This window comes from Elephantulus edwardii, unplaced genomic scaffold, assembly GCF_000299155.1.
Source record: "Elephantulus edwardii isolate Elephantulus edwardi_28Jun2011 unplaced genomic scaffold, EleEdw1.0 scaffold00087, whole genome shotgun sequence".
In the NCBI taxonomy this organism is placed as follows: Eukaryota; Metazoa; Chordata; class Mammalia; order Macroscelidea; family Macroscelididae; genus Elephantulus; species Elephantulus edwardii.
Genome location: NW_006399837.1, coordinates 297,404 through 320,623, shown reverse-complemented (window position 1 = coordinate 320,623; position 23,220 = coordinate 297,404). Strand labels below are relative to the sequence as shown.

At 48.1% G+C, this 23,220-nt stretch overlaps 2 protein-coding genes across 2 annotated transcripts; both read left to right on the top strand.

Moving 5' to 3' along the window:
* Positions 1–2,924: 2,924 nt before the first annotated feature.
* Positions 2,925–9,579, top strand: CNPPD1 (cyclin Pas1/PHO80 domain containing 1). The gene is made up of 8 exons (XM_006890239.1): positions 2,925–3,071; positions 3,517–3,625; positions 4,234–4,315; positions 4,472–4,592; positions 4,676–4,804; positions 5,423–5,484; positions 5,870–5,987; positions 9,034–9,579. The coding sequence occupies exons 1-8, from the start codon at positions 3,003–3,005 to the stop codon at positions 9,577–9,579; spliced, it is 1,236 nt and encodes a 411-aa protein (XP_006890301.1). The 5' UTR covers positions 2,925–3,002.
* Positions 9,580–12,567: 2,988 nt separating this feature from the next.
* SLC23A3 (solute carrier family 23, member 3) lies at positions 12,568–19,333 on the top strand. The gene is made up of 12 exons (XM_006890304.1): positions 12,568–12,723; positions 12,848–13,005; positions 13,119–13,216; positions 13,405–13,484; positions 13,654–13,835; positions 14,160–14,283; positions 14,417–14,531; positions 16,278–16,531; positions 17,007–17,112; positions 17,416–17,583; positions 18,854–18,949; positions 19,041–19,333. The coding sequence occupies exons 1-12, from the start codon at positions 12,568–12,570 to the stop codon at positions 19,331–19,333; spliced, it is 1,830 nt and encodes a 609-aa protein (XP_006890366.1).
* Positions 19,334–23,220: the final 3,887 nt, after the last annotated feature.

Genomic DNA, 23,220 nt, shown 5'->3' with positions numbered 1-23,220 from the left:
CGCGTCACGTGACGCGGCCCAACCGCCGGATGGCGCCTGCGCACAGGCTGGCTGCCGGGGACCCTGCGCCTACGCAGGTGTGTTTTCTGCAGGCTCAAGTCGTAGCAGGAGGTTGGGGTTCTGGTGGTGTGGTCCGGCCTGGCCAATGGACTGGAGATCCGTGTTTCTCCCACTACGGCCAGCCCCTTTTCTTTTTCCTGTTCGGGGCAGAGTGGCTAGAACTCTGCTCTGGGCCGGCTTTCCCTGCTTTGATACTGATCAGAGGGGGAGGAAGTAGGTTCCCCAACGCCCAGGATCCCCAAAGGGACCCGCTCCTGCTCTGGGATGGGCAGAGGGCCTCAGGTGGCTCAGCCCTTGACGCACTTCCCGCCCTGTTCCCGTTCCCGCCCCTCAGTGCGTAAACAAACACCAGCGCGTGACTGGACTGGCTCAAAAACAAACAGCTTCACCTCCTTAGAAAAGTGGGGGGTTTCCCTCTTTTCTTTCGCTAAGCTGCCATCCTACCTCAACACATTTGAACTCCTTTCAGTATTAGATTGGGGGGGGGGTTGCAAGGAGATATGCTAGTTCAGAAAGAAAACTTTGGGTGTTTACTTTTTGGGAGTGACGTGTTGTAAGGGGGGAAAAAAATCCAGTAACCACTGCAGTTACGAAAAGTCTAAAAATGTAGATTATTCCGATATACTGTATAAAAGGAAGAAGATAAAGAGAAAATCAGGATAACTAGATAAAAGAATAAAAGAGTGCGAGGGAGTATCAGGATACCGGGCAGGCCGGGCAGCGCGGAGCAGCTAAAACTAATCCCAAGATTTCTTAAGGCTACATCCTTAAAGAGTTCCATTTGTGTCTAGGCGCAAAAAGGGGATTTCTTAGTGGATTTTTTAAATATGTGTTGTTTTTGTTGAGTATGACTCATAGTGACCTTATGAACAACATACCTGAACTGTCCTATCCTGTGCCATCGTCACAATCTCTGACACATTCGAGCCCATTGCTGCAGTCACTGTGTCAATTGTCCTCATTGAGGGTCCTCCTGCCTTTCATTCCCCCTCCACCTTCCCAACCATAATGCTCCTCTCCAAGGAATAGCCTCTCCTAGCAACATGTCTGAAGTATGCAAGATAAGCTTTGCCATCCTTGCCTCCAAGAAGCACTATGGCTGCACCTTTTCCAAGATGTATGTTTGTTCTTTGGCAGTCCGTGGGACATGCTGTACTCCGACACCACAGTTCAAAAGCATGGATTTTTTTTTTTTAAGAAAACATCTTTATTTTAGGAATTTTGTTACTACCTAAGTACTTAACACTTGTAATCAATTGCTAGGTTATGTATAAATAACAATCGTAATCAACTGCTAGGTTATATATACCAATCATCATTAGGTAATCTTTTAATAAGAAAGATACAATCAAAGGTCTCAATTGAAACTTGCAATCCTTCCCAAAAGGCAATCAAGGTTCCTTATCACTCCTTAATCTAAGCTCTTTGGAGTTGACATTATCAACACGTAAGACACCTAAGTGATGAGCAAAGGAAAAGCATGAATTCTTCTGCCATTGTCTAGTTCTCACCGGTTTTCAATCAGCAAGTTATTGAAAAGGTGCCCTAATCAGGTGCATCTTAGGTCTCAAACTTATAATTTGGAGAGGTTCCTGACTACAGCCTTTACCACTGCAATTCTGATGCCTCACTGCTAGTACCAAATGTATTGATGTGCATTCAAGTAAGATCAAGTCGTTGCCAGTTTGTCTTTTTTCCATTTATCATGATGCTGTCTATCCAGTGTTAAGAATCCTTGACGTTGAGATTTGATATGGGTAGCAAGGCCATATCTACATCTTATTAGAAAAGATATTCACAGGTACAGGAAAAGGGAAGTACAAGATGTTCTAAAGGGAAGCGCTGGTGTTTTGTTGTTATTGTGTGTTACTGGGTGGGAAATTACCCACAGAAGGCCCTCCAGAGCTTTCAGATTGCTCATCTGAATCTGAGGATGGGATTCAAACTGGTAGACCTTTGAGTTGTCAGTGTAACTTTTTACCACTAAGCCAGCAGAGCTCCCTAAAACATGTTTACTGTAAACGGGACAATGTAACTATGTTTTTATATTGCTTTTAAATAGTTTTCAAATAGTCCTACCAAAGGATATACAGCGTAAAGTTTCTCATCTTGTTCAGTTCACCCACTATTAAGCTTCTCATGTTGTTGTTGTTATATGCCGTCAAGTCGTTTGCGACTCATAGCGACCCTAAGTACAACAGCCCTAATCCCTGCTCTACCCTGTGCCAATCGCATTGCCTCTGACACACCCATCCCGATTACTCCATCACTGAATCAATCCACCTCATAGTATTAGATTAAAAAAAAGTATATTGATCCTCTTTAGAAAACAAAAACTCTCATGGTATTGGATTAAAAAATAAAACGTATGTTGTCCCTCCCTCCTTAAAATACCCAAAACCAGCTCCAAACACAAGCAGCTGGGTTTTTGAGCTCTCTGTCGTGCGTCTGGCTTCCTTCCAGTGGGGACATGGGTCTCAAACAGCTAGTCTCGGCCATCCTCGTTTGTCTGATGAGAGCCCTGCTCTGTGACTTGCCCAGGACCTGGCGGCGGCTAGCGGGACAGGTGGCTCCGGCGACCGTGCGGCAGGAAGCGCGGGGCGCTGACTCGCCGCCGATTCCCCCCGCGGCTTCCAAACGCGGGACAGACGCGGCGCGCGGCGCGGGCGGGGAACTCACTCGGCAGCCCAGGCGGCTGCATTCCTCCGCGAGGTGAGTACCGAGAGGGGTTCCCGGCTCGCGGCCCCGGGCCCGCCCCGCGCTCGGGGCGGAACAGGAAGAAGCGCTCGGCCGGGCCCCGCCTGCCGCCGGCGCGGGAGGAGGGGGCTGCACGGGAGCGGGTGGTGACGCCCGGGAGGCAGGCGGGCTGTTGGGCGACTCCCGGCCCCTTACGAGGCTGCCCGGGTTCCTTCCTCCCTCGCAGGTTGGCGGCTGACAGCGCGATGGACCTGGCGGGGCTCCTCCTAGACGAAGAAGGCACCTTCTCCCTCTCCGGCTTCCAGGACTTCACGGTGAGCGCGCGGCCCGCCCCCTGGCCCGCGCCCCGGCGCGCGGAGCCCTCGGAGCCGAGACCCGGGCACCCGCTTCGGGCCCGAGCCGAGCGCTTGCTCGCCTGCAGGTTGTGTCTGGGAGCCCGGCGGCAGCCGCCTGGGCTGTACCTACGCGAGGCCGCGGCTCTTGGGCCCTGGGGGGGAAAACCTCGGGGTAGGACTGGGGGTGGGGTGGCTAGAGCGGGGAACCCCGTTCAGAGGATCTCTCCTGGGGAGCTCCACTTGGAGAGGATTCCTCCCTCTCTGGACGAACAGATTGTCCCAGAACCTAGGTCTAGGTGAATTGGGGACTCCACTGAGTGTGGCCGGCCTTTGCCCTGCAGCCCCGTTTTCCAGCCCCATGCCAAGATCTCCATCATACCCTTCCCTGCCCTTCAACCTCCACCACCTTCCGGCCCTTTTTCAGTTTCTCCCGGGACACCAGAAGCTGAGCGCGCGGCTCCGAAGGAGGCTTTACTATGGCTGGAACTGGGAGACCGACGGTAGCCTGGAAGAGCTCTCCAGCCCCGTGGCAGGTGACCCCTTGGGTGGTGGGGGAGCCGAGGGTGTGGGCGGGCAGGCCGTGGGGTGGCGGTGCTTGCTGAGAAAAAGAAAAATGACTTATGTATTTGGTTCAACAACTTAGTTTGGGTTTTATATTCTTTTAGTCCAAATGAGTGAATTAGTTGCTATCTCACAAACTTAAGTCACTATTGACTTGTAAACAAACACACGGGACAACCCCCACTGTTGAGGTGGAGTTGAAACTGACTCATAGCTTCCCCTCCAGCAGGCTTTCAGAGGCTCTTTTCAGAGGTTGCCCATTGCTCTTTCTTGTATACAAGAAACTCATTTTAATTAAATTTAATCGTTCAAGGGTATCCATTCTAGAACCCAAAAATAATCAAGGTACTTTTGTTCTACATGATTTCTGGTGAACTAGAAATAAGCCTTCTTTCTGGAAAGAGCTGAATTTCAAACTTGAAATAGACTTTGTGTCTCAGCTTGGGCAACTTTGAGCTTCATTTTGCTAGCGCAGCCCCGCTCTCACGGCCTCAGCAAATGGAGAGCCTAGTCTTGGTGCTGTCAGTGGGAATTGAGGGGTTGGGGAGTTGTTCACCCTGTTCTCTTCTACCTCTGGCAGACATTGCTGTGGAAATACTCCAGAAAGCAGCCCCCAGTCCTATCCGCCGACTTCAGAAGAATTACGTATCTCATGTGTCCTGGTGAGCCAATTGTCAATGTGTCCCAATTGAGAGGGGTGATTTGGGATTATCTGGGCCCTAGGATGAGGAGGATGGTTCTCTCTTAAGAGAAAAAGGGGATGAGCGTCGTAAAGAGTTCAGGAGCAGACTGACCCTTAGGTTCTTTGCACCATCCAGGGAGGCGTGCATCTCCCCATGTGCCATGATGCTAGCCCTCGTGTACATTGAACGGCTCCGGCACCGAAACCCCGACTACCTACAGCATGTGTCATCCTCGGACCTGTTCCTGATCTCCATGGTAAGAGACCCCTTCCCCTTCAGCTCTGGTGAGCCGGGAGCTGGGTGTGAGGGCTCTTGGCAATGCCTCTACTTCCTCTGCAGATGGTGGCCAGTAAGTACCTCTACGATGAAGGGGAGGAAGACGACGTCTTCAATGACGAGTGGGGAGCTATTGGGGGTGTGGCCGTGCCCACCCTGAATGCCTTAGAGAGGGCCTTCCTGAATGCCATGGTGAGTAGCTCCCTCTCCCTTGCTGGTTCCCCAGCCTATTTTTGGGTTCCTTTCACTTGTCTTGGCTCTCTGCTTGTTGCTGTTTCTTCATGTTGCTTTCTGCCTGTCCCCCTCCTGCATTCCTTATCTCTTTCTTTCTGGATTCCCTTGTGACCCTGGGAGGTTCCTGACGTGGTGACACCAGGAGTATGATATTTCCTGTGTCTTTAGCGCCCCACAGCTGTTACATACTCCTGAGTGTAAGTTTGCCTCTTGGGTTTGATTAGTCACTTCTAGACTTCCCCCCCCCCTCATAAATTTTGAGCACAGACCATGGCCAGGGTTCTTGTCTCCAGCTGCTCTGAGGGAGAAAGAAGAGCAGTCTCCTCCCTTGAGGTTTACAGCCTCTGAAAACCCACTGGAGGGTCAGCTCTGGGTCAGTTCTAATGAGAGCAATGTGATATCTAAGCCGAATAGGTGGTGATGGACTAAGCAGAGACTTTAAAGCCTTTGGAACCTGGTCTGGCACATGATAAACTGCTAGCTTAAAAGCCCAATGTAGTGGTGGTTGCTGTTGATAATGCTCTTCCTATCACGTGGCTGTGGCTCATATCCAAGTCCCGTATGTCCTTCCCACAGGATTGGCGTCTCTACACTGACCCTCGGGAGATCTTCGAGGTGCTGAGTTGGCTGGAGAGCTGGTAGGTTCTAGGCATTGGGAGAGGGTCAGAAGGGATTTTGGGGCTGAGACTTAAGCCATGGGAACTAGACACAATGTTCTTTTAACCTGCACGGAGAGAGAAGACAAGGGAGAGAATTGCCCAAGGCAGTAGTTCCAAACCTGTCTGCTCTTTTCATAATCACATTTGATAGGGTGGGGATAGGAAAAACTTACTTAAAATATATTTATAGGGCCTTATCTTCCCAGTTTCGGGTTGAGCAGATAACCTAGGGATCTAAATCTGTAACAAGCTCCTCCCTGGTATTTTCCAGTGGTTCCTGAGAGCCTGTTTCACAGGGCATGAGGGTGCTTCTGGGCTGGTGGCAGGACAGGGTGTGAACTCTCTTTTCTCCATTCCCCCCTAGCGTGGCTGAGCAGCAGGGCCGACGACGGGGCTGGTACACCTATACAGACCTGTGCGTGCTGCTGGAGCAGCCAGCCTGGCAACTGGCTCTGGGCTCCATCTGCCAACAGCTGGCAAAGGTGAGGAGTGATGGGGCTTGAAAGGGCTGTTGTGTAGGGGAGAGTGTTGTTAGATGCGGTCAACTATGACTCATACCAACTCTGCAAACAACAGATCTGAACTTTGCCCTGTCCTAGGCCAGCCTCATGGTCTCTCTCATGTTAAAAGCTCGTAATGGTGGTCACTCTGTCAGTTCATTCCTTTTACTGACTCTCTACCTTTCTCTGCATGGTATTTCTTTTTAAAGACTGGTTCCTCTTGAAAAAAATGCCCAAAATAAGTGAGATGAAGTTTTCACCAACCTTCCTCTAAGGAACAGTCTGGTTGTGCTTGCTTCATTCATGACAGACTTGTTTGTTCTTTGGCAGTTCATGGGATATTCAGTATTTTTCTCCAACACTACAATCCAAAGGCATAAGTTCTTTTATCATCCTTATTCATTGTCCAACTTTGAGATACATGTTTTTATGTGCTTTTGAGACACCTGCAACTCATAGCAACCCCCTGTACACCGGCTCTGAAGCCTGCTCTGTTCTGAGCCAGTCTCACTGACTCTGACATACCTACCCCCATTGCCCTAGTTATTGTATCAGTCCACATTTTCCCAATGCAGTTTATCTTTTGATTTCCTGACTGTTAGTGGCAAGAGTGTAAATTGTGGAGCCAAACAGATTGTAATTGTTAACAATCTCAATATCTTCTCCATCTATCTTGGTGCTGTCTGCTGGACTATTAGTGAGAATCTTTGTCTTCTTGATTTTGAGCTTCAATCCATATTGAAGAGCCCAGTCCTTGACTTTCTGCAGCAAGCACCTCAGGTCCTACTCAGTTTAAGCAAGCAAGGTTGTATCATCTGCATATTGCAGGTTGTTGAGTTTTTCTCCAATCCTCATGGAAGAGTCTGTCCTCCCCATGAAGCCCAGTCTCCTGAATGATCCGTTCTGCATATAGGTTGAAAAGATACGGAGACAGAATGCATCCCTGACACACTCCTTTCCTTATTTTGAATCATGCAGTGTTTCCTTGTTCTGTTCTGAGGACAGCTTCTTTGTCCAAGCATAGATTTCACATAAACACAATCAAGTGTTCTGGAATTTCCGTTTTTCTCAAGGTTAGCCACAATTTGTTGGGATCCACACAGTCACATGCCTTTGCATAGTCAATGAAACACAGACAGACATTCTTCTGGTACTCTTCCTTTCTGCCAAGATCCATCTGACGTTGGTGATAATGTCTTTAGTGCCATGACTTCTAAACCCAGCTTGTATTTCTAAGAGTTCTCTGTCAATATACTGTTCCAGTCATTTTTTAATAATCTTCAGGATTTTGCTTGTGTATGATTTTAATGATACTGTTTGATTATTTCCACACTCTGTTGGGTCATCTTTTTTTTTGAATGGGAATAAATAATAGATCTCTTTCAGTCAGTTGGCCATGTAGTTGTCCTCCAGATTTCTTGGTCCAACTTGGTGAGCATGTCCAGGGCAGCATCTGTTTGTGGAAATATGTCAATTGGTATTAACATCAATTCCTGTGGCTTTACTTTTTGCAAAGTCCTTCAGAGCAGCCTGAACTTCCGCCTTCATCACCATTGCCTCTTGCTTTTGTTTTTGTTGTTTTCATCACCATTGCCTCTTGCTTTTGTTTTTGTTGTTTTATCCCATTGCTTCTTAATCATGTGTTGTGTTTTGAAATTCTTCTGTGTCAGCCAATTCTTTGTGATATAGTGACTCCATATACTCCTTCTTTAAATGCTTCCTGGATCATTCAGTATTCTTCCCATAGCTTCCTTAAGTATTGGAACTCGTGGCTTGAATTTGTTCTTTAGTTCCTTCGGCTTAAGAAATGCCGAATAAGAAGCAATTAAAAGACCATAGCTTGGATCCGGTACACCTTAGTCTTTAAACTGATATCCTTCCTCTTTAGAACTTTGGAGAGGTCCTTGACAGCAGATTTTCCCAATGCCACATGTCTCTTCATCTTTTGACTGCTACTGCATGGGTGTTGATTGTGAATCCAAGTAAAATGAATTCAGTCTTTGTCTATCATGAGTTTACCTATTGGTTCTGTTATGAGGATTTTTGTTTTCTTGATGCTGAGATGTAACCCATACTGAAGGCTGTGGTCTTTGATCTTCTGCAGTAAGTGCTTAGAGTCATAGCACAGGGTATTGAGTCTTTTCCCAATCCTGATGGTGCCTTTTCTTCATAGAGTCCAGCTTCTTGAATGATTTGCTCAACATACAGATTGACTAGGAATGGAGAAAGGATACAACCCTGATGTGCACCTTTTGTGATTTTGAACCTGTAGTGTTATTGTTCTGTTAGGGAAACTGCTTCTTGTTCTCGGTCTGGGTTTCACGGGAGTACAGTTCACCATTCTGGAGTTGCTGTTCTTTTCAATGTTAGCCGTAATTTCTTATGATCAGTACAGTCAGATAACTTTGCATAGTCAGTAAAACACAAGTCTGGATTTTTCGGCTTTAAGCCAGTATCCACCTGGGATTTGAGTGATGGGATTTGAGTTAAAAACCCACTGCCTTCAAGTCGATTTCAACTTGTGGCAACCTTACAGTGCATTTCCAGAATGTCCTCTGGCAGTCTTTATGGAAGGAGAATGCCCATCTTTCTCTCTCTTTTTTTAAATTTTATTATTTTTGTTTGTGTACTGTCAAATCGGAGCTGACTGGTACAGGAGGAGATTGCCCCTCCTTCTCCAGCAGAGCATCTGGTGGATTCGAACTGCGTACCTCTGGCATTGCAGTGCAGCTTCTTGCCACTAGGCCACCTGAGCTCCCTTGTCCATCTTTCTTTTGCAGGGTGGCCAGTATATTTGAACTGCTGACCCTTTTTTTGTTAGCAGCTCAGCGTATAACACTCTATTGTTGACTGAAGTAAGACTCGTTGTTGGCTGAAGGGGAGGTGTACCTGGCCACAGAGAGCTCTGACTGTAGCCTGTGTTTCTGGAGACAAGGGATGGATGTGTTAAATACAATCGGAAGCAGATTTGGGAGAGAGAAACCCCCATGTATGTGGACACTGACTTTTCTTGTCTCTTCTCCTGCAGCTCTCCTGCCTTTTAGCCGTGGCGTATGTGAGCGGGGTGGCTCTGGCTGTGGCATCGGTGGCTGTGTTGCACCAGTCCTTGGGCTTGTCCTGCAGCCCTCCACCGGGCCCTCCCGACTTTGGACTGGCCTCCAGGTGCCTCTGGGAACCCTGCATGTCTTCTCCCCTGCCACAGTTCCTGCCGCCTCCTGCTAACATCTCTAGTGGCCTGGAAGAAGACATCGTGCTCCGTTCAGTCTGGGGAAGTCTCCCGACCTCCCTGACTCCCCAGCCCTTGCCTCCTCCAGACCCTCCTGCTCCTCCCGTTCTTCTCCACGACTGCCCCCTCTGCCAGAAGCTTCAGAGAGACTCCGCAACCTGCCATGCCTGCCGCCAGCCTAACCATACGGTCTCTCCTGGGCCTCCCAGCCCCTGGTACCACACTCACAGCCTGGCTGCCCCTTGTCCTTGGAGCCCGAGCCTCCCTCCCCTCTCCCAGCCCCAGCAGTGTTCTCTCATAAGTGTCATGGAGCTGGCCCGCCTCAAATCGTTCATCTTTCCAGGCTAGGTAGGGCTCTGAGGAATGCATTGAGAGTACTTGGGAGTCCCAGAGAACCTGGAGGATCCAAGCTTGACTTTTAGACTCTCTACCTCTCTGGGTCTTTGGCTGGTTCCCTGTCCTAAAGGATGGAGCTAAAGGGGTTGTAGGGCAGACAAAAGAAGGCCATTCACTCTCCTCAAGCTCAAGTGACTGGCTGACAGGGCAGTGATGGAGCCTGGTGACTCACACTGTGTCCCAGATGAACAGAGGAACAGTATCTCTCCGCCTCCCCAAGGCTCTTTTAGACTTTACTTTTTAAATTCTCTGGGTGGGAGGGTAAAGGTAGGATGTGGGTGTGGGCAGTCAACCTGTGTGATGTCCCTGGCAGGTAGCCAGGGGCTGATAAGACTGAGGTGGGCATTGCTGAGGAATGGCTGGTTAAAGTGGGCAGAATTTCTTGGTATAGTCTAGTGGGACCAGGGACTGCTGGGACCTTTTGTCTTCCCCCTCCTCAGTGCCCTTCTCCTAGGCTTCCTTCTGTGGTTCCCTTTTCAGTGTTCTCTTCACAGGCCACTCTGGCCACTGCTTTGTATCTGGGTTTTTCACGCTTTTGTAGAACTGAGATTTCAATAAACAGTTTCAATTGCCTGGCTTGGACTCCTCCTTGTAGGGCAACCCTTACTTGTCTCTCAGGAGCTACCTTCTAACTCTTCTAACTTCCTGACCATGTCATACAAATTGTTTTCTCTGAGCCCCTTTTCTGAACTTCCTGTGTGTTAGTTGGAGGCTGTATTTCAGACCCCCTTGCCCCTGTTCCTGAGATCCCAGCATTTTTCAATCCAGAGTGCTATGGACACCTGGGGTTAACATTTTCTGTTGCATGTCCTTGTGGTTCCTGAAGCACATCCAGACAGGAGTCACGAGTCACGTGGTGTTTATCATCCAAGGCCAAGGACTCCTGGAGGGCAATCCCCAAGGCACACCTCTCTTCTGGATTTACTGGTTTGATAGTCTGCAGTGTGAAAAGGTCTCCAAAGCTGGGTTATTCTGGGCCATTGGACTGAAGAAGATTTGCCATTTCAGTTAAAATGTTTGGCTAATGTGAAAGGTGCCAGCACACTGTTCACAGTCAGAGGAAGATGCTGCAGCCTTGGAAACTCTTTGGGCAGTTCTGTGACCCTATAGGATCAGTTGTTAGCAACGGATATGGGTTTGGAAGATGATTCACAGGAAGCATTTTGGAAATGGGGCATCACTTTGGTTACCACAAGGATTTAAGAGGACATGTAACCCAAAACCTATTGTCCCTGCACTCATCCTGAACTGCTGGAGAGGTCCTTCCCCCAATGTAAAGAGTTTCCAAGACAATTTGTGTATGACCTCCTGGATTATGTTTATTTGAGCCTAAAATGATGTCCTCAAATTTATCCCCCACTCTATATAGTAGTTCTATAATGTTATTACCTGTAACACCAAATAGTTGTTAAAGGATTTGGGGTGGGGTGCATGCCCTTAATTCCATCACAGCTCTAACTGGAAAGAAGGAACACCTCGAGGGTATGATCTAGAATAATTTGTATTTTATAGAAATAAAAGGGAGCTCTGGTGGACTTGTAGAAGCTGTGCTGTAATCTCAAAGGTATGTAGTTCAAATCCACCATCAGCTCCGTGGGAGAAAGAAGGGCATTCTCCTCGTACAATTAACTGCCTCTGCTGGATGGAGAAAAGCATAGGAAAGAGACCTGAGGTTGGGGGTGGGTCTCAGTACCTGGAAGAGAATGAGGTATGTCTGTCTTATGGGACCCAGGCTCCTGCCTGATGAAATTCCTTTGTCAAGGAAAGACAAGATGCAGGAGGAAACAAGTACTTTCCTCTACGACCTGCAGGCAGAGGTCCTTTTGCCTCTGCCTTGTGTACTGAACTTGGCTTCCTGAACTGTAAGAGAATAAATTTCTGTTTATGAAAGCCCTCCAACTTGTGGTGTCTCTGTTTTAGCAGCATCAGATGGCTATACAGTCTTCCTTTTGACATGTAAGCACAGACTATGTTTTGCATTTTTTGGAAAAGACTTAACATTTCCAGACACTTCTCTCCATGTAAATGACAAGAAAAGGATACCTTTGTTTTTCAGCACTTTCACCAGGAGTTTATAATTTTGGAAAATCATGTCACCAATAGCAATACTGCGTGTGCTATTTTATTCACCAATAAACCACCTGTGTGTGTTGGCAGCATAACTATCATGCACATCCTGGGCTGTGGGGATCAGACCACCTCATTGTCCTCTCATTTACTTGTATTCATGCTTCTATTGTTATTAATAACTTTTCCTTTGTCCTTTGTGTGAGGACGTTATATGGAATTATAGTCACTGTCATAATATGTGATAATGGATATGTTACTAGATTTTGTTTTGAGGTTCTCAAAGGGTTGTAAGGGAGCCCTCGTGGCCTAATAGTGGACTGCTACAATCCCAAAAGCACCTGGTTCAAATCCACCAGCTGCTCCGCGGGAGGACGATGAGCAGTCTCCTCCCATGCAATTTGCTGCCCCTGAAAACCAGCTGGAGGGTCAGCTGTAAGTCTGTTTTGACTCAGTGACACACCACCACCAAGAATCGTTTGGGTTCTGAAATGGTTGAGTGCTGCAGACGTGACGGTGATGCCTCTGAATAGTACTGAGGGGCGAATACAGTACAAAATCTTCCCAGGTTATTTTGATAGGTTTTTATTACCCCCTGTGCTTTGCAGAGGCTGGTCTATGAGAAGGGGATTTGAATGGAAATGACTGGGGGAGGGGTCCAGAACCTGGCTCCAGTTAATGGGTGATGGAGTTTGCGCAAGAGCTGGGCAAAGGTGAAAAGGGCTGTGTCCTGCCCCAAATCCCTCATCCCTCTGCTTCGTTGATACCCCCACCCCCTTCCTACTCCAGGAAGCTGACTCCACCCAAACTTGGACCTCTCACTACTCTAACTGTGCCCCAAAGCAGCCAAGACAAGAGACAAGGCAGGAGAGCATGAGCCGATCACCCCCACATTCCAGCCAACTCCGATCTGTGGGCTCCCAGGAGGGCCTGGCTCTTCAGCCATTGCCACCTGCTCCCTCATGTCCCTCTTGGGCCTCTCTGGGTGGGCCTCCTCCCTGGAGCCTCAGCTGTCTCCTGGCTCTGCAGGTAGGAGGCAGAGGTGTAGGAGTTGGAGTTTGAACGTGGGGAGGTGTAGCATGAGACACTCTCTGGAAATGGCAGTTTCCTGGGAGAGGTGCGTGTCTGAGGACTACCTGGCCTCCCCCTGCAGCATCTGGTTGTCCTGGCTTCTGTGCTCTGTGTCTCCCACCTGCTCCTCCTCCGCAGTCTCCCCCCAGGAGGGATCTCTTACTCACCTGTCCAGCTTCTGGCCTCCAGCCTCTTTTCAAGTGGTGTGTCTACTGTCTTGCAAACTTGGATGGGCAGCAGGTGAGGGTTTCTCTCTGGAGAGAGGGAGGCTGGAGTCTTGAAGGGGAGGAGAGACTGGAGGGAAATCCCATGGATTTCCAGCATCCAGAGCTGCCAGGCTGCTGTTCCCACAGGCTGCCTCTTGTGCAGGCCCCGTCCTTCGAGTTCCTTACCCCTGCTCTGGTGCTGACCAGCCAGAAGCTACCTATGACCATCCAGACACCTGGAAACTGTGAGCACAGGGGGTGGTCTGGGTGCTAATCTGAACATACAGGCGAGGTAGGGTCAGGATTAAGACTGAACAATGGTGGGACTTCTTGGGATTGTAGGGACTTGAGCCTGAGCCAGGGACCGGCTAGGAATATAGAGCCAAGGGGCTCCATCTCACTTTTCTTTTCTCTGTTGCCCAACCTTTCCCAGCCTCCCTTATGTTCCGCCTAAAGGAATGTGTGGGGCCTGGCTGCCATGGCTTGGAGCTCAGCAACACTTCTCTCCGAGAGGTGAGTCCCTCCAGGGAGCAAAAAAGCTGAGGTAGGAGGTAAAGAAGATCTTATTTTTATTCTGCAGGGACTGAGACGCCCTAGGGGAAGGGATTGGAGGACGTCTTGGCCCTGGAACAAGTTAGGAGGACCAGGCTGAAGCCAGAGTGTTCTCTCGTCTGCTCCACAGGTGTCTGGAGCAGTGGTGGTGTCGGGGCTGTTGCAGAGCACGCTGGGCCTCTTAGGGGGCCCAGGGCGTTTGCTACCCCACTGTGGGCCCCTGGTTCTGGCCCCCGGTCTGGTTGTGGCAGGGCTCTCTGCCCACAGGGAGGTGGCTCTGTCCTGCTCTGTTCACTGGCTTCTGGCCTTGCTGTACGTGAGTCCTGAGAGGTGCGGGATGGTGACCAGTGCGGTGGGTGGGACTGGGCAAGGTGGAGCTGCCGGCCCTGTCAGATTCGCCAGCCATCTGATGGGACAGAACCTGTGGGATTGTGAATCCAAGACTTTGTCTGGTTCATCTGATCTCCCTGACTTTCATGCTGTCTTCCAGGGTCCCCGAAGGCACCCCATGTACCCCTTCTGTGGGATTTTCTTCTTTGAGACCCCCTTGATGGTCCTTGGCTGCCCACTCCACTTACATTGATATCCCTTAACATGTTGCTGCTTCCTGTCTCTAAAGCTCCTTCCCTGCCCTAGGCTTATCCTGCTCATGGTGGTCTGTTCTCAGCACCTGGGCTCCTGCCAGTTACCCCTCCTCTCCTGGAGGCCAGCTTCCAGCTTACCAACTCGTGCTCACATCCCTGCTTTCCGGCTCCTCTCGGTATGTGTGGTGCCAGGGCACGGGTGATTGAGCTTATTGGGGCTGCCATGAAAACCCCTTTGGTCCTCTCCCTTCTGACTAGCCCTCCAAGGCTGACTTGGAAGGTTCGGGGACAGGCTCTTTTCTGTCTCAGGTGTTGGTCCCTGTGGCCTGTGTGTGGATTGTCTCGGCCCTTCTGGGCCTCGGCAGTGTCCCCTTGGAGCTGTCTGCCCCTCCGAAGGCACCATGGTTTTGGCTGCCGCATCCAGGTAGATTTTCTGCTCTACTGTCTTATTACTCTCATAATGGTGTTTGTTCACAGGAGTTTCTTTTCTAAGTTAAATTGTGTGTCTTCTCAAAACATATAGGAAGAGGACCCTGTGGTTTTGTTAAGGATGATAATTAAATAACAGGATGGACGTAATTAATGTCACAGGCCTGTATGTGTCAAGATTGCAAAAATGTCAGATGTTTTGTTTCATACATAGTGACTAGAATGTAAAACATTAGTATTGTTGTTGTTGTTATGTGCCGTTGAGTCGTTTGCGACTCAGAGTAAACATTTAGTATAGGAGAAGAAAATTGCCAAAAGAGGATTAATCCCAGTCCTTTTCTCAAGTATTTTACTTGGGTCAGTGTTTGTTTATTTGGGTTTTTTCTAAAACCTATCCTTTCCAGGGAGGAAGAGGGGATAAAAATGAATAAATAGGTAATCTGGGTAAAGAGAAAGGCAATATATAATAAGGATTTCATTGGATATTATAATAAATTATTGGCACTAATCACTTATAATTAATGTTTTAAAACAAAATGTGTATTAATGATGAAATGAAAAAATCAACATGTTTTGTAAACTTTCACTCAAATAAAAAAAAATTAAAGTTAAAAAATATGTGGTTGTTGTTGTTATTATGTGCCTTTGAGTTGACCATGACTCAAAATGACCCTATGTACAACAGCCCTGAAGCCTGCCCTGTCCTGATCCAGTCTCACTGACTCAGACACATCTACCCCCATTGCCCTAGCTGCTGCATCAATCCATCTCATCTAGGGTCTTCCTTTTCTGCGCTGTCCCTCTACCCTTCTGAGCATGATATCCTTCTCCAAGGTCCCTCTTGGCCACGTGCCCAAAGTATATAAGAAGAAGCTTCAAAATCCTTGCTTCCAAGGAGGAACCTGGTTTCACCCTCTCCATGACAGACCTATTTGTTTAGTTTCCACACGTTCCCTCTCCACGTTCCAGACCCCATCCACACATTTATGTTACCTACTCAATCGGTATTTGAGCCGGTGACCTTTGAGTAAAGTTTCTTTTTGAAGCATTACTGATCCATTTGTTAATTTCCTAAAGGTCAGCTGAGTGTTGGTTGTGTCCCAGGCATGTGAAAGGGGACCTGGTGATGATGCTGTCCTCAGGGAGCTCACAGGTTCCCAGAGAATGCAGATACTAATTAGATGTCCCCCAAGTGATTGTGAGGTTGCAGTTGTGGTAAGGGTATCAAAGGGAGGTGCGTCTGTAGGTAAGAGCTGAGCTTCTGATGGAGGACTTTGACTGCAGCAGGGAGTTCAGGAAATACATCCTGCGTGCTCATTGGGTTAAAATGTGTGATGAGCAGGAGGTGCTGGATGAAGGAAGGAGAGGAGAGCATTCTAGGTGGGAAGAATAGGACATGTGAAGAAAGGCCTTGTGGTCGACAGAGCACAGCAAGCAAGTGTAAGGGTCCAGGCCAAGGTCAGTATCTGGAGTGAAGGAAGTGACATGGAGTGTGGTGGAGATAAGTTTTGGTGGGAGAAGGGAGAGGCAAGGCGTAGGCCTAAAAGGACTTTGCAGACTAAAGAGTTGGGTCTTAACACAAAGAGTTGGGTGGTTTTATCCCAAGGCATTGTCTTCAAAGATAATGTGGCATCTAGGATTCTTGCAGCCCAGGCAATGGCAAATGGCAGTGGCATTGGCAATGGCAGGGGATGGTCCGGACTTAAGTTTTCCTGCAGAGCAGCTCTCTCTCCCTTTCCAGGTGAGTGGGATTGGCCCTTGCTGACACCCAGGGCTCTGACTGCAGGCATCTCCATGGCCCTGGCGGCCTCCACCAGCTCCCTGGGCTGCTATGCTCTGTGTGGCAGGCTCCTGCATCTGCCTTCACCACCTCCACATGCCTGCAATCGAGGGCTGAGCCTGGAGGGCCTGGGCAGTATGCTGGCTGGCCTGCTGGGCAGTCCCATGGGCACTGCATCCAGCTTTCCCAACATAGGCACAGTGAGTCTTACCCAGGTACGGTCCTCAGACCCAGGATGGGGGCAGCTGGAGGGACAGGCGAGGGCAGGGAATTCCCACTACTTTGCCATGCCCTTTACACTAATTGTATCATTTAAGGAGGTGCCGAGGAATAGTATGAGGGCTGGGAGTGTGGGGAGGTTATAGGTATTATAGAACTCCTTCTGTCAGATAAAGCACTGGGGCTATGGTTCCAGAGGACAGTCAGACAAAGTCCTTCCTCCTGGGGAGCTAGGAGAGGCAGACAGCTAAAAAAATTCCCACAGAGCGTGGTAAGTGCTGCTATTCAGACATCAAAGCAGCAGAGTGGACTGGGACTGAGGAAAGGAGGCAGCTTCAGGTAGAGCAGTGGATGGTGGATCTTGGAGGAAGAAACATTTGAGTTGTGACCCGACTGATGAGAAAGAGCTGAGTGGGAGAAGGGGTGGGAAGCGTCCGAGGAGGTAGATGCGTTTTCCCATGTCTCTCCTAGGTTGGATCCCGTCGAGTGGTCCACTTGATGGGGCTGCTCTGCGTGGGCCTTGGACTCTCCCCGAGGCTGGCCCAGCTCCTCACCAGCATCCCTCTGCCTGTGCTTGGTGAGTGATATTGCAGAAGGGGCTAGGATGCAGCCTGTACCCAGGGGGCCAACCAATTGGTTAGGGATGGCACCATTCTTTCTGAATCTTCTCCTAGGATGATGTATATGAATTTGTGTTACAAGCCTTCATTTTCTCAGCCTAATATCTATCTTAGCCTCTTGACTGGGGACTCTGGGCTTCTTGAAGAATAAGAAAAAAATCTTTCTGGCTGTCTCTCCCCACCCCCATACCTGTTCATCCCTGAGCACTCCCTGCTGTGTCAATCCTCTCCCAACTCTCTACATTTCTTCAACAATACAGGTGGGGTGCTGGGGGTGACCCAGGCTGTCGTTCTGTCTACCGGATTCTCCACCTTCTACCTGGCGGACATTGACTCTGGGCGGAATGTCTTCATAGTTGGCTTCTCTATCTTCATGGCCTTGCTGCTGCCAAGATGGCTTCGGGAAGCCCCCAATCTTCTAATCACAGGTGGGAAAAGTGTGTGTGTGGGGGAGAGGACTTGCTCTGGAATAGGGAAGTCCTCTCACTCCACTCCCTTCTTTGAGCTTTAGTATCAACAGTTCATCAAGTTGTCTTACATGTTATTAAGCACCATGTTAGCTACTTGGGATACAAAGATACCTCTAGGAGGAAGCTCTGGTGGCCTAGTGGCAAGAAGCTGTACTGAAATCCCAGAGGTACACGGTTCAAATCCACCAGATGCTCTGCTTGAGAAGGAGGGGCATTCCCCTCTTGTAACAGTCAGATCAGATTTGATGGTACACCCCCCCCCCCTCAAAAAACCCCTAAAAGCCAAAAACACAAAGATTCCCCTAGGGGTTGCAGTTCAGTGAAAAACATGAATAGTGTAGGACAAGAAATTAAAAAAAAACAAACCCCAAAAAGTTTCAGAGAGAAATTGTGGCTCACCAGTGAAAGATGACTTCTGTTTGAAAGGATCCAGGCAGGTTTCATGGTGAAAGCAACATACAGCTGGTCTTGAAGGACAGTAAGGTACAAAAGAAATCTTGTTAAGACCAAGATTGTGCTGATGGGGGAACAAACATAAACGAAACCACAGAAGCAGTTAAGTCATAGGGCATGTCCCAGGAGAAACAAATAGCTTGGTTTGTCTAGCGGAAGAGTTTTCATCTGGGGGTGATTTTATTCCCCCAGGGGAACATTGGATAGTGGTTATATCTAGTGGCAAAGGCCAAGGATGCTGGTAACCCTCCCTACTGTGCACAGAACAGACAACAAAGAAATAGCCATTGTCTTCAATTCCAACTCAGAGTGACTCTGTAGGACTAAGGCCACAGGTCTTTATGGAAGTAGATTGTCAAATCTTATTCCTGTGGATCAGCTGGTGGGTTTGAACGGCTGGTCTTTTGGTTAGTAGTTGAACACTTTAACCACACTGCTACCGGGATTCCTTGACAAATAATTATCCAGTCCAAAGTCTCAGTAGTACTCCAGTTGAGAAACTCCAGGCTAGAGCATAGGGTGAGAGATGAAGTTGACAATTTTAATACTAAACTTTTCAAAGCAAGGAAGCCCAGAACATTCAAAGCGTATCTGGAGGGCATGTGGTTGTTCAGGAGATAGGGTGTTGAGAGTAGAGGGACAAGGTGGAGGGGAAGGGGGAGAATGACAATTCAGAGAGAACTGTCCTTATCCCAGATTTCAGTTTAAGCCCAGGAGTGTAAGAGTGTCTGGAACTGGATGGCTTCAGAATTCCCCCCCTGTCTGGCCCCTGTAGGCTGGGGCCCCCTGGGTGTGTTGCTGTTCTCACTGCTGTCAGAGCCCATCTTCCTGGCCGGCTTCGTGGGCTTCCTTCTAGAGAACACCGTTTCTGGTAAGTTGATGCCAGTCAACAGCAGACTGCAAAATGATCAAGAAGAGATTATTCTGGTTGGGCAATGGCCTGACCGACCTTTCTTTTGCAGGCACACAGCTTGAGAGAGGCTTAAGTCAAGGATTTCTGCCTCCTTTTGCTGCCCAAGAGGCTTGGAGGCCTCCAGTGTCCAGACAGAAGTCTGAACAAGAGTATGAGCTTCCTCCCTCCATCCAAAACCTGTGTTCCTGCATCCCCCAGCCCCTCCGATGCCTGTGTCCACTTTCCAAGGACATTGGAGGGAAGGAAGGAGAGCCTTCAGAGCCAGGAGAATTGGCAGACTTGCTGCCTGGCTTGGAAGAGTCATGCCCTGGAGCAACCAGAGGAAGGGTTGGGGCTCAGTAATTCCAGAATGACTACTGTAGTCTGGTTAGCTTTCTGGGGAGTAAGCTCCTAGCTCCACTTTCTCCTAGGGAGAGGATGAGTGTGTGTGTAACCTGGACCTATCTACAGGTCCCATTTCTCATTAGGTATGTGACTTCCCATTAACAAGGCCTAACTGTTATGTATTTTCTCCTGTGGAGCAGTTTATCTGTTCTATTCAGTGACCTTTCAGTGGCTTAGGGATCATGAATGAATGAGTTTTTGTCTGTTCATTATCAGTGTCTCTTAAACTCTAGCCTTCACTCAACCAATATTTATTCAAGTGCTTTACATATACATGGTCCCTGAGCTATAGATACAAACAACTCATATCTGTAGTTCCTACCGCCTCAAAGTCTTTTGTGATTAACTAAAATGTAAAGCAGAAGGCATAAAGACAGCAATAAAGATTTAAATAATATTCTTGGAGCAAAAAGGCAATAAGTAAATCTGATTGGGGGGAAGTGGGAAAGGCTCTTATAAATGCAGGGCCCTTTGGCCTTGACAAGTATGGAAATGGGTCAAGAATTTTTCAGGTTCAGGGATCACTAACTTGAGAAAGGTTTCAAGTTTTTTAGTGGTAATGAGAGTAACTCATTACTCATTAATGAGAGAGGAATTTCATGAAACAACATATGATTAAGAGGCAAAGATAATGAAGGATGAAGTTCAAGTTGCTCTGAAGGAATTGGGAAAAAACAAGACCTGAGGAATTGATGGAATACCAATTGATATATTTCAACAAACAGATGCAGCCCTGGACATACCAGGTTGTGCCAAAAAATCTGGAGGACAATTACCCAACCAATTGACTGAAAGAGATCCATATTTAGTCCCATTCAAAAAAATGGTGACCCAACAGAGGGTAGAAATTATCAAACAACATCACTAATATTACACACAAGCAAAATCCTGCTAAAGATTTTTAAAAAATGACTAGAACAGTGCATTGACAGAGAATCAATAGAAATACAAGCTGGGTTTAGAAGAGGCTGTGGCACTAGGGACATCATAATCAATGTCAGATTGATCTTGGCTGAAAGCAAGGAGTATCAGAGGAATGTTTGTGTTTCATTGACTGTGAAAAGGTATTTAACTGTGTGGATCACAACAAATAGTGGCTAACTTGATAAAAATGAGAATCCCAGAACACTTGATTGTAGTTTTGAGAAACCTACACTTGGGTCAGGAAGCAGTCTTCAGAACACAGCAAGAAAACACTGCATGGTTCAAAATCAGGAAAAGAGTGCATCAGAGATGAGTTCTGTCTCCATACCTCTTCAATCTATATGCAAAACAGATCATTTGGGAGGCTGGGCTTTATGAGGAGGAATATGGCATCAGCTTCGGAGAAAGATTCATCAACAACCTGCATTATGCAGATGACACAACGTTGTTAGCTGAAAACAGAGGAATCTGAAGCACTTTCTGCAAAGCCTAGGACAGTAGTCTTCAATATGGATTGACACTCAACATCACGAAAACAAAGATCCTCACCAATGGACCAATTGGCAGCACAATGATAGATGGAGAAGAGATTGAGATTTGTTTGCAATTTCATCTTTTTCAGATCCACAATCAACACTCTTGGCACCAGTAGTCAAGAAATCAAAAGGCAAATTGCCTTAGGAAAATCTGCTGTCAGGGACTTCTCCAGAGTGAAGAGCAATGATATCTATCTAGAAACTATGGTGTGCCTGATCCAGGCTATGGTCTTCACATTTGCTATGCATTGGAGAGCTAGACAATGACTAAGGATGGCAGAACGATCAATGCCTTTTAGTTGTGGTGCTAGAGAACAACAATGAACATACTGTAGACTGCTAAAAGGCCTAACAGGTCTGTCCTGGAGAGGGTGAAACCAAGCTGTTCCATGGAGGCAAGGATTTTGAAACTCCATCACATATATTTTGGGTATGCGGCCAGGAAAAAGCAGTCCTTAAAGAAGAACATCATACTTAGAATGATGTAGAGGGACAGCACAGGAGAGGAAGACCCTGAATGAGATGGATTGACAGTAACTGGGGTAATGGGGGTAGGTTGTTGGAAACAGTGGGATTGGCTCAGGACAGGTCAGGTCAGGATTCAGTGCATAGGGTTGGTAGGAGTCACAGTTGACGCGATGGCACGTAACAAGAACAAGAACAAGGAGAGTAACTATGAGATAATAGAGAAATGAGGCAGGAGAGGCAAAAAGTGAGGCCAGACCTTAAAATATATTTAGGAGACTCAACGCTAGAGCTGAAGATGTGATATTAAGTTCAAACCCTTCATTTTATAGGAAGGAGTTTGTCCAGAGGACAGAGACAAGAGTATATTAACTGGCTCTCTGCTCCTTGTCGATCCAGATTGCCCTCTCTTCTCATGCAGCCTCAGCCACATCCCTGAGACATGATGATGAAGGTTGGAGTAAATGGATTTGGCTGCATTGGGAGCCTGGTCCCAGGGCTGCTTTTAACTTTAGCAAAATGGATGTTGTTGCCATCAATGATCCCTTCACTGACCTCAACTACATGGTCTATATGTTCCAATATGATTCCACCCATGGAAAGTTCAATGGCAGTCAGGCTGAGAATGGGAAGCTGGTCATCAATGGGAAAGCCATCACTATCTTCCATGAGAGAGATCCCGCCAACATCAAGTGGGGTGATGCTGGTGCTGAGTATGTTGTGGAGTCCACTCGTGTCTCCACAACCTTGGAGAAGGCTGGGGATCACTTGAAGGGTGGTGCCAAATGGGTAATCATGTCTACTCCTTCTCTGAATGCCTCCATATTTGTGATGGGTGTGAACCATGAAAAGTATGACAACTCTCTCAAGACTGTCAGCAATGCCTCCAGCACCATCAACTGCTTGGATCCCCTGGCCAAGGTCATCCATGACAACTTTGGCCTTGTAGAGGGACTCATGACCACAGTCCATGCCATCACTGCCACCAGAAGACTGTGGATGGCCCTTCTGGAAAGCTGTGGCGTGATGGCTGTGGAGCTGTCCAGAACATCATCCCTGCTTCTACTGGTGCTGCCAAGGCCGTGGGCAAGGTCATCCCTGAACTGAATGGGAAACTTACCAGCATGGCTTTCTGTGTCCCCACCCCCAATATGTCAGTTGTGGACCTGACCTGCCATCTGGAGAAAGCTGCCAAATATGACATCAAGAAAGTAGTAAAGCAGGCATCAGAGGGGCCCCTCAAGGGCATCCTGGGATACACTGAAGACCACTTTGTCTCCTGTGACTTTAATAGTGACACCCACTCTTCCACCTTTGATGCTGGAGCTGGCATTGCCCTGAACGACCACTTTGTCAAAATAATTTCCTGGTATGACAGTGAATTTGGCTACAGTAACCAGTGGTTGACCTGATGGTTCACATGGCCTCCAAAGAATAAGAGCCCCTTGCACCATCAGCCCCAGCAATAGCACTAGAAGAGAGAGACCCTCAGCTGCTGGGGAGTCCTTGCCTCAACTCGATCCTCCCACACACTGAGAATCTCACATCTTTGACACAGTTTCCATCGAGTCCCTCTGAGAAAGGAGAGGGGCTTGGAGAGCCCATCTTGTCATGTATCTTCCATAAAGTACACTGTTGTTGTTATGTGCTGTCGAGTCGCTTACAACTCATAGCAACCCTATGTACAACAGCCCTAAACTGTGCTCTGTCCTGTGCCAATCACACTGTCTCTGACATACCCATCCCGAATACCCCAGTCACTGAATTAATCCACCTCATAGAGGGCCTTCCCCTCCTGCGCTGTCTCTCTACCCTCCCAAGCATGTCCTTCTCCAAGGACTGGTCCCTCCTTACAACATGTCCAAAGTATGTCAGACAAAGCCTCAGAATCCTTGCCTCCAAGGAGCCACCCGGTTTAAC

Bases quoted from the DNA above. Each gene is read 5' to 3' on its own strand.
- CNPPD1 (XM_006890239.1), top strand. From the start codon at position 3,003: ATGGACCTGGCGGGGCTCCTCCTAGACGAAGAAGGCACCTTCTCCCTC. The intron at 4,593-4,675 runs GTAAGAGACCCC...CTTCCTCTGCAG, and splicing joins ACCTGTTCCTGATCTCCATG to ATGGTGGCCAGTAAGTACCT. The intron at 5,988-9,033 runs GTGAGGAGTGAT...CTTCTCCTGCAG, and splicing joins TCTGCCAACAGCTGGCAAAG to CTCTCCTGCCTTTTAGCCGT.
- SLC23A3 (XM_006890304.1), top strand. From the start codon at position 12,568: ATGAGCCGATCACCCCCACATTCCAGCCAACTCCGATCTGTGGGCTCC. The intron at 13,217-13,404 runs GTGAGCACAGGG...AACCTTTCCCAG, and splicing joins CATCCAGACACCTGGAAACT to CCTCCCTTATGTTCCGCCTA. The intron at 13,836-14,159 runs GTACGTGAGTCC...TCCCTGCCCTAG, and splicing joins CACTGGCTTCTGGCCTTGCT to GCTTATCCTGCTCATGGTGG.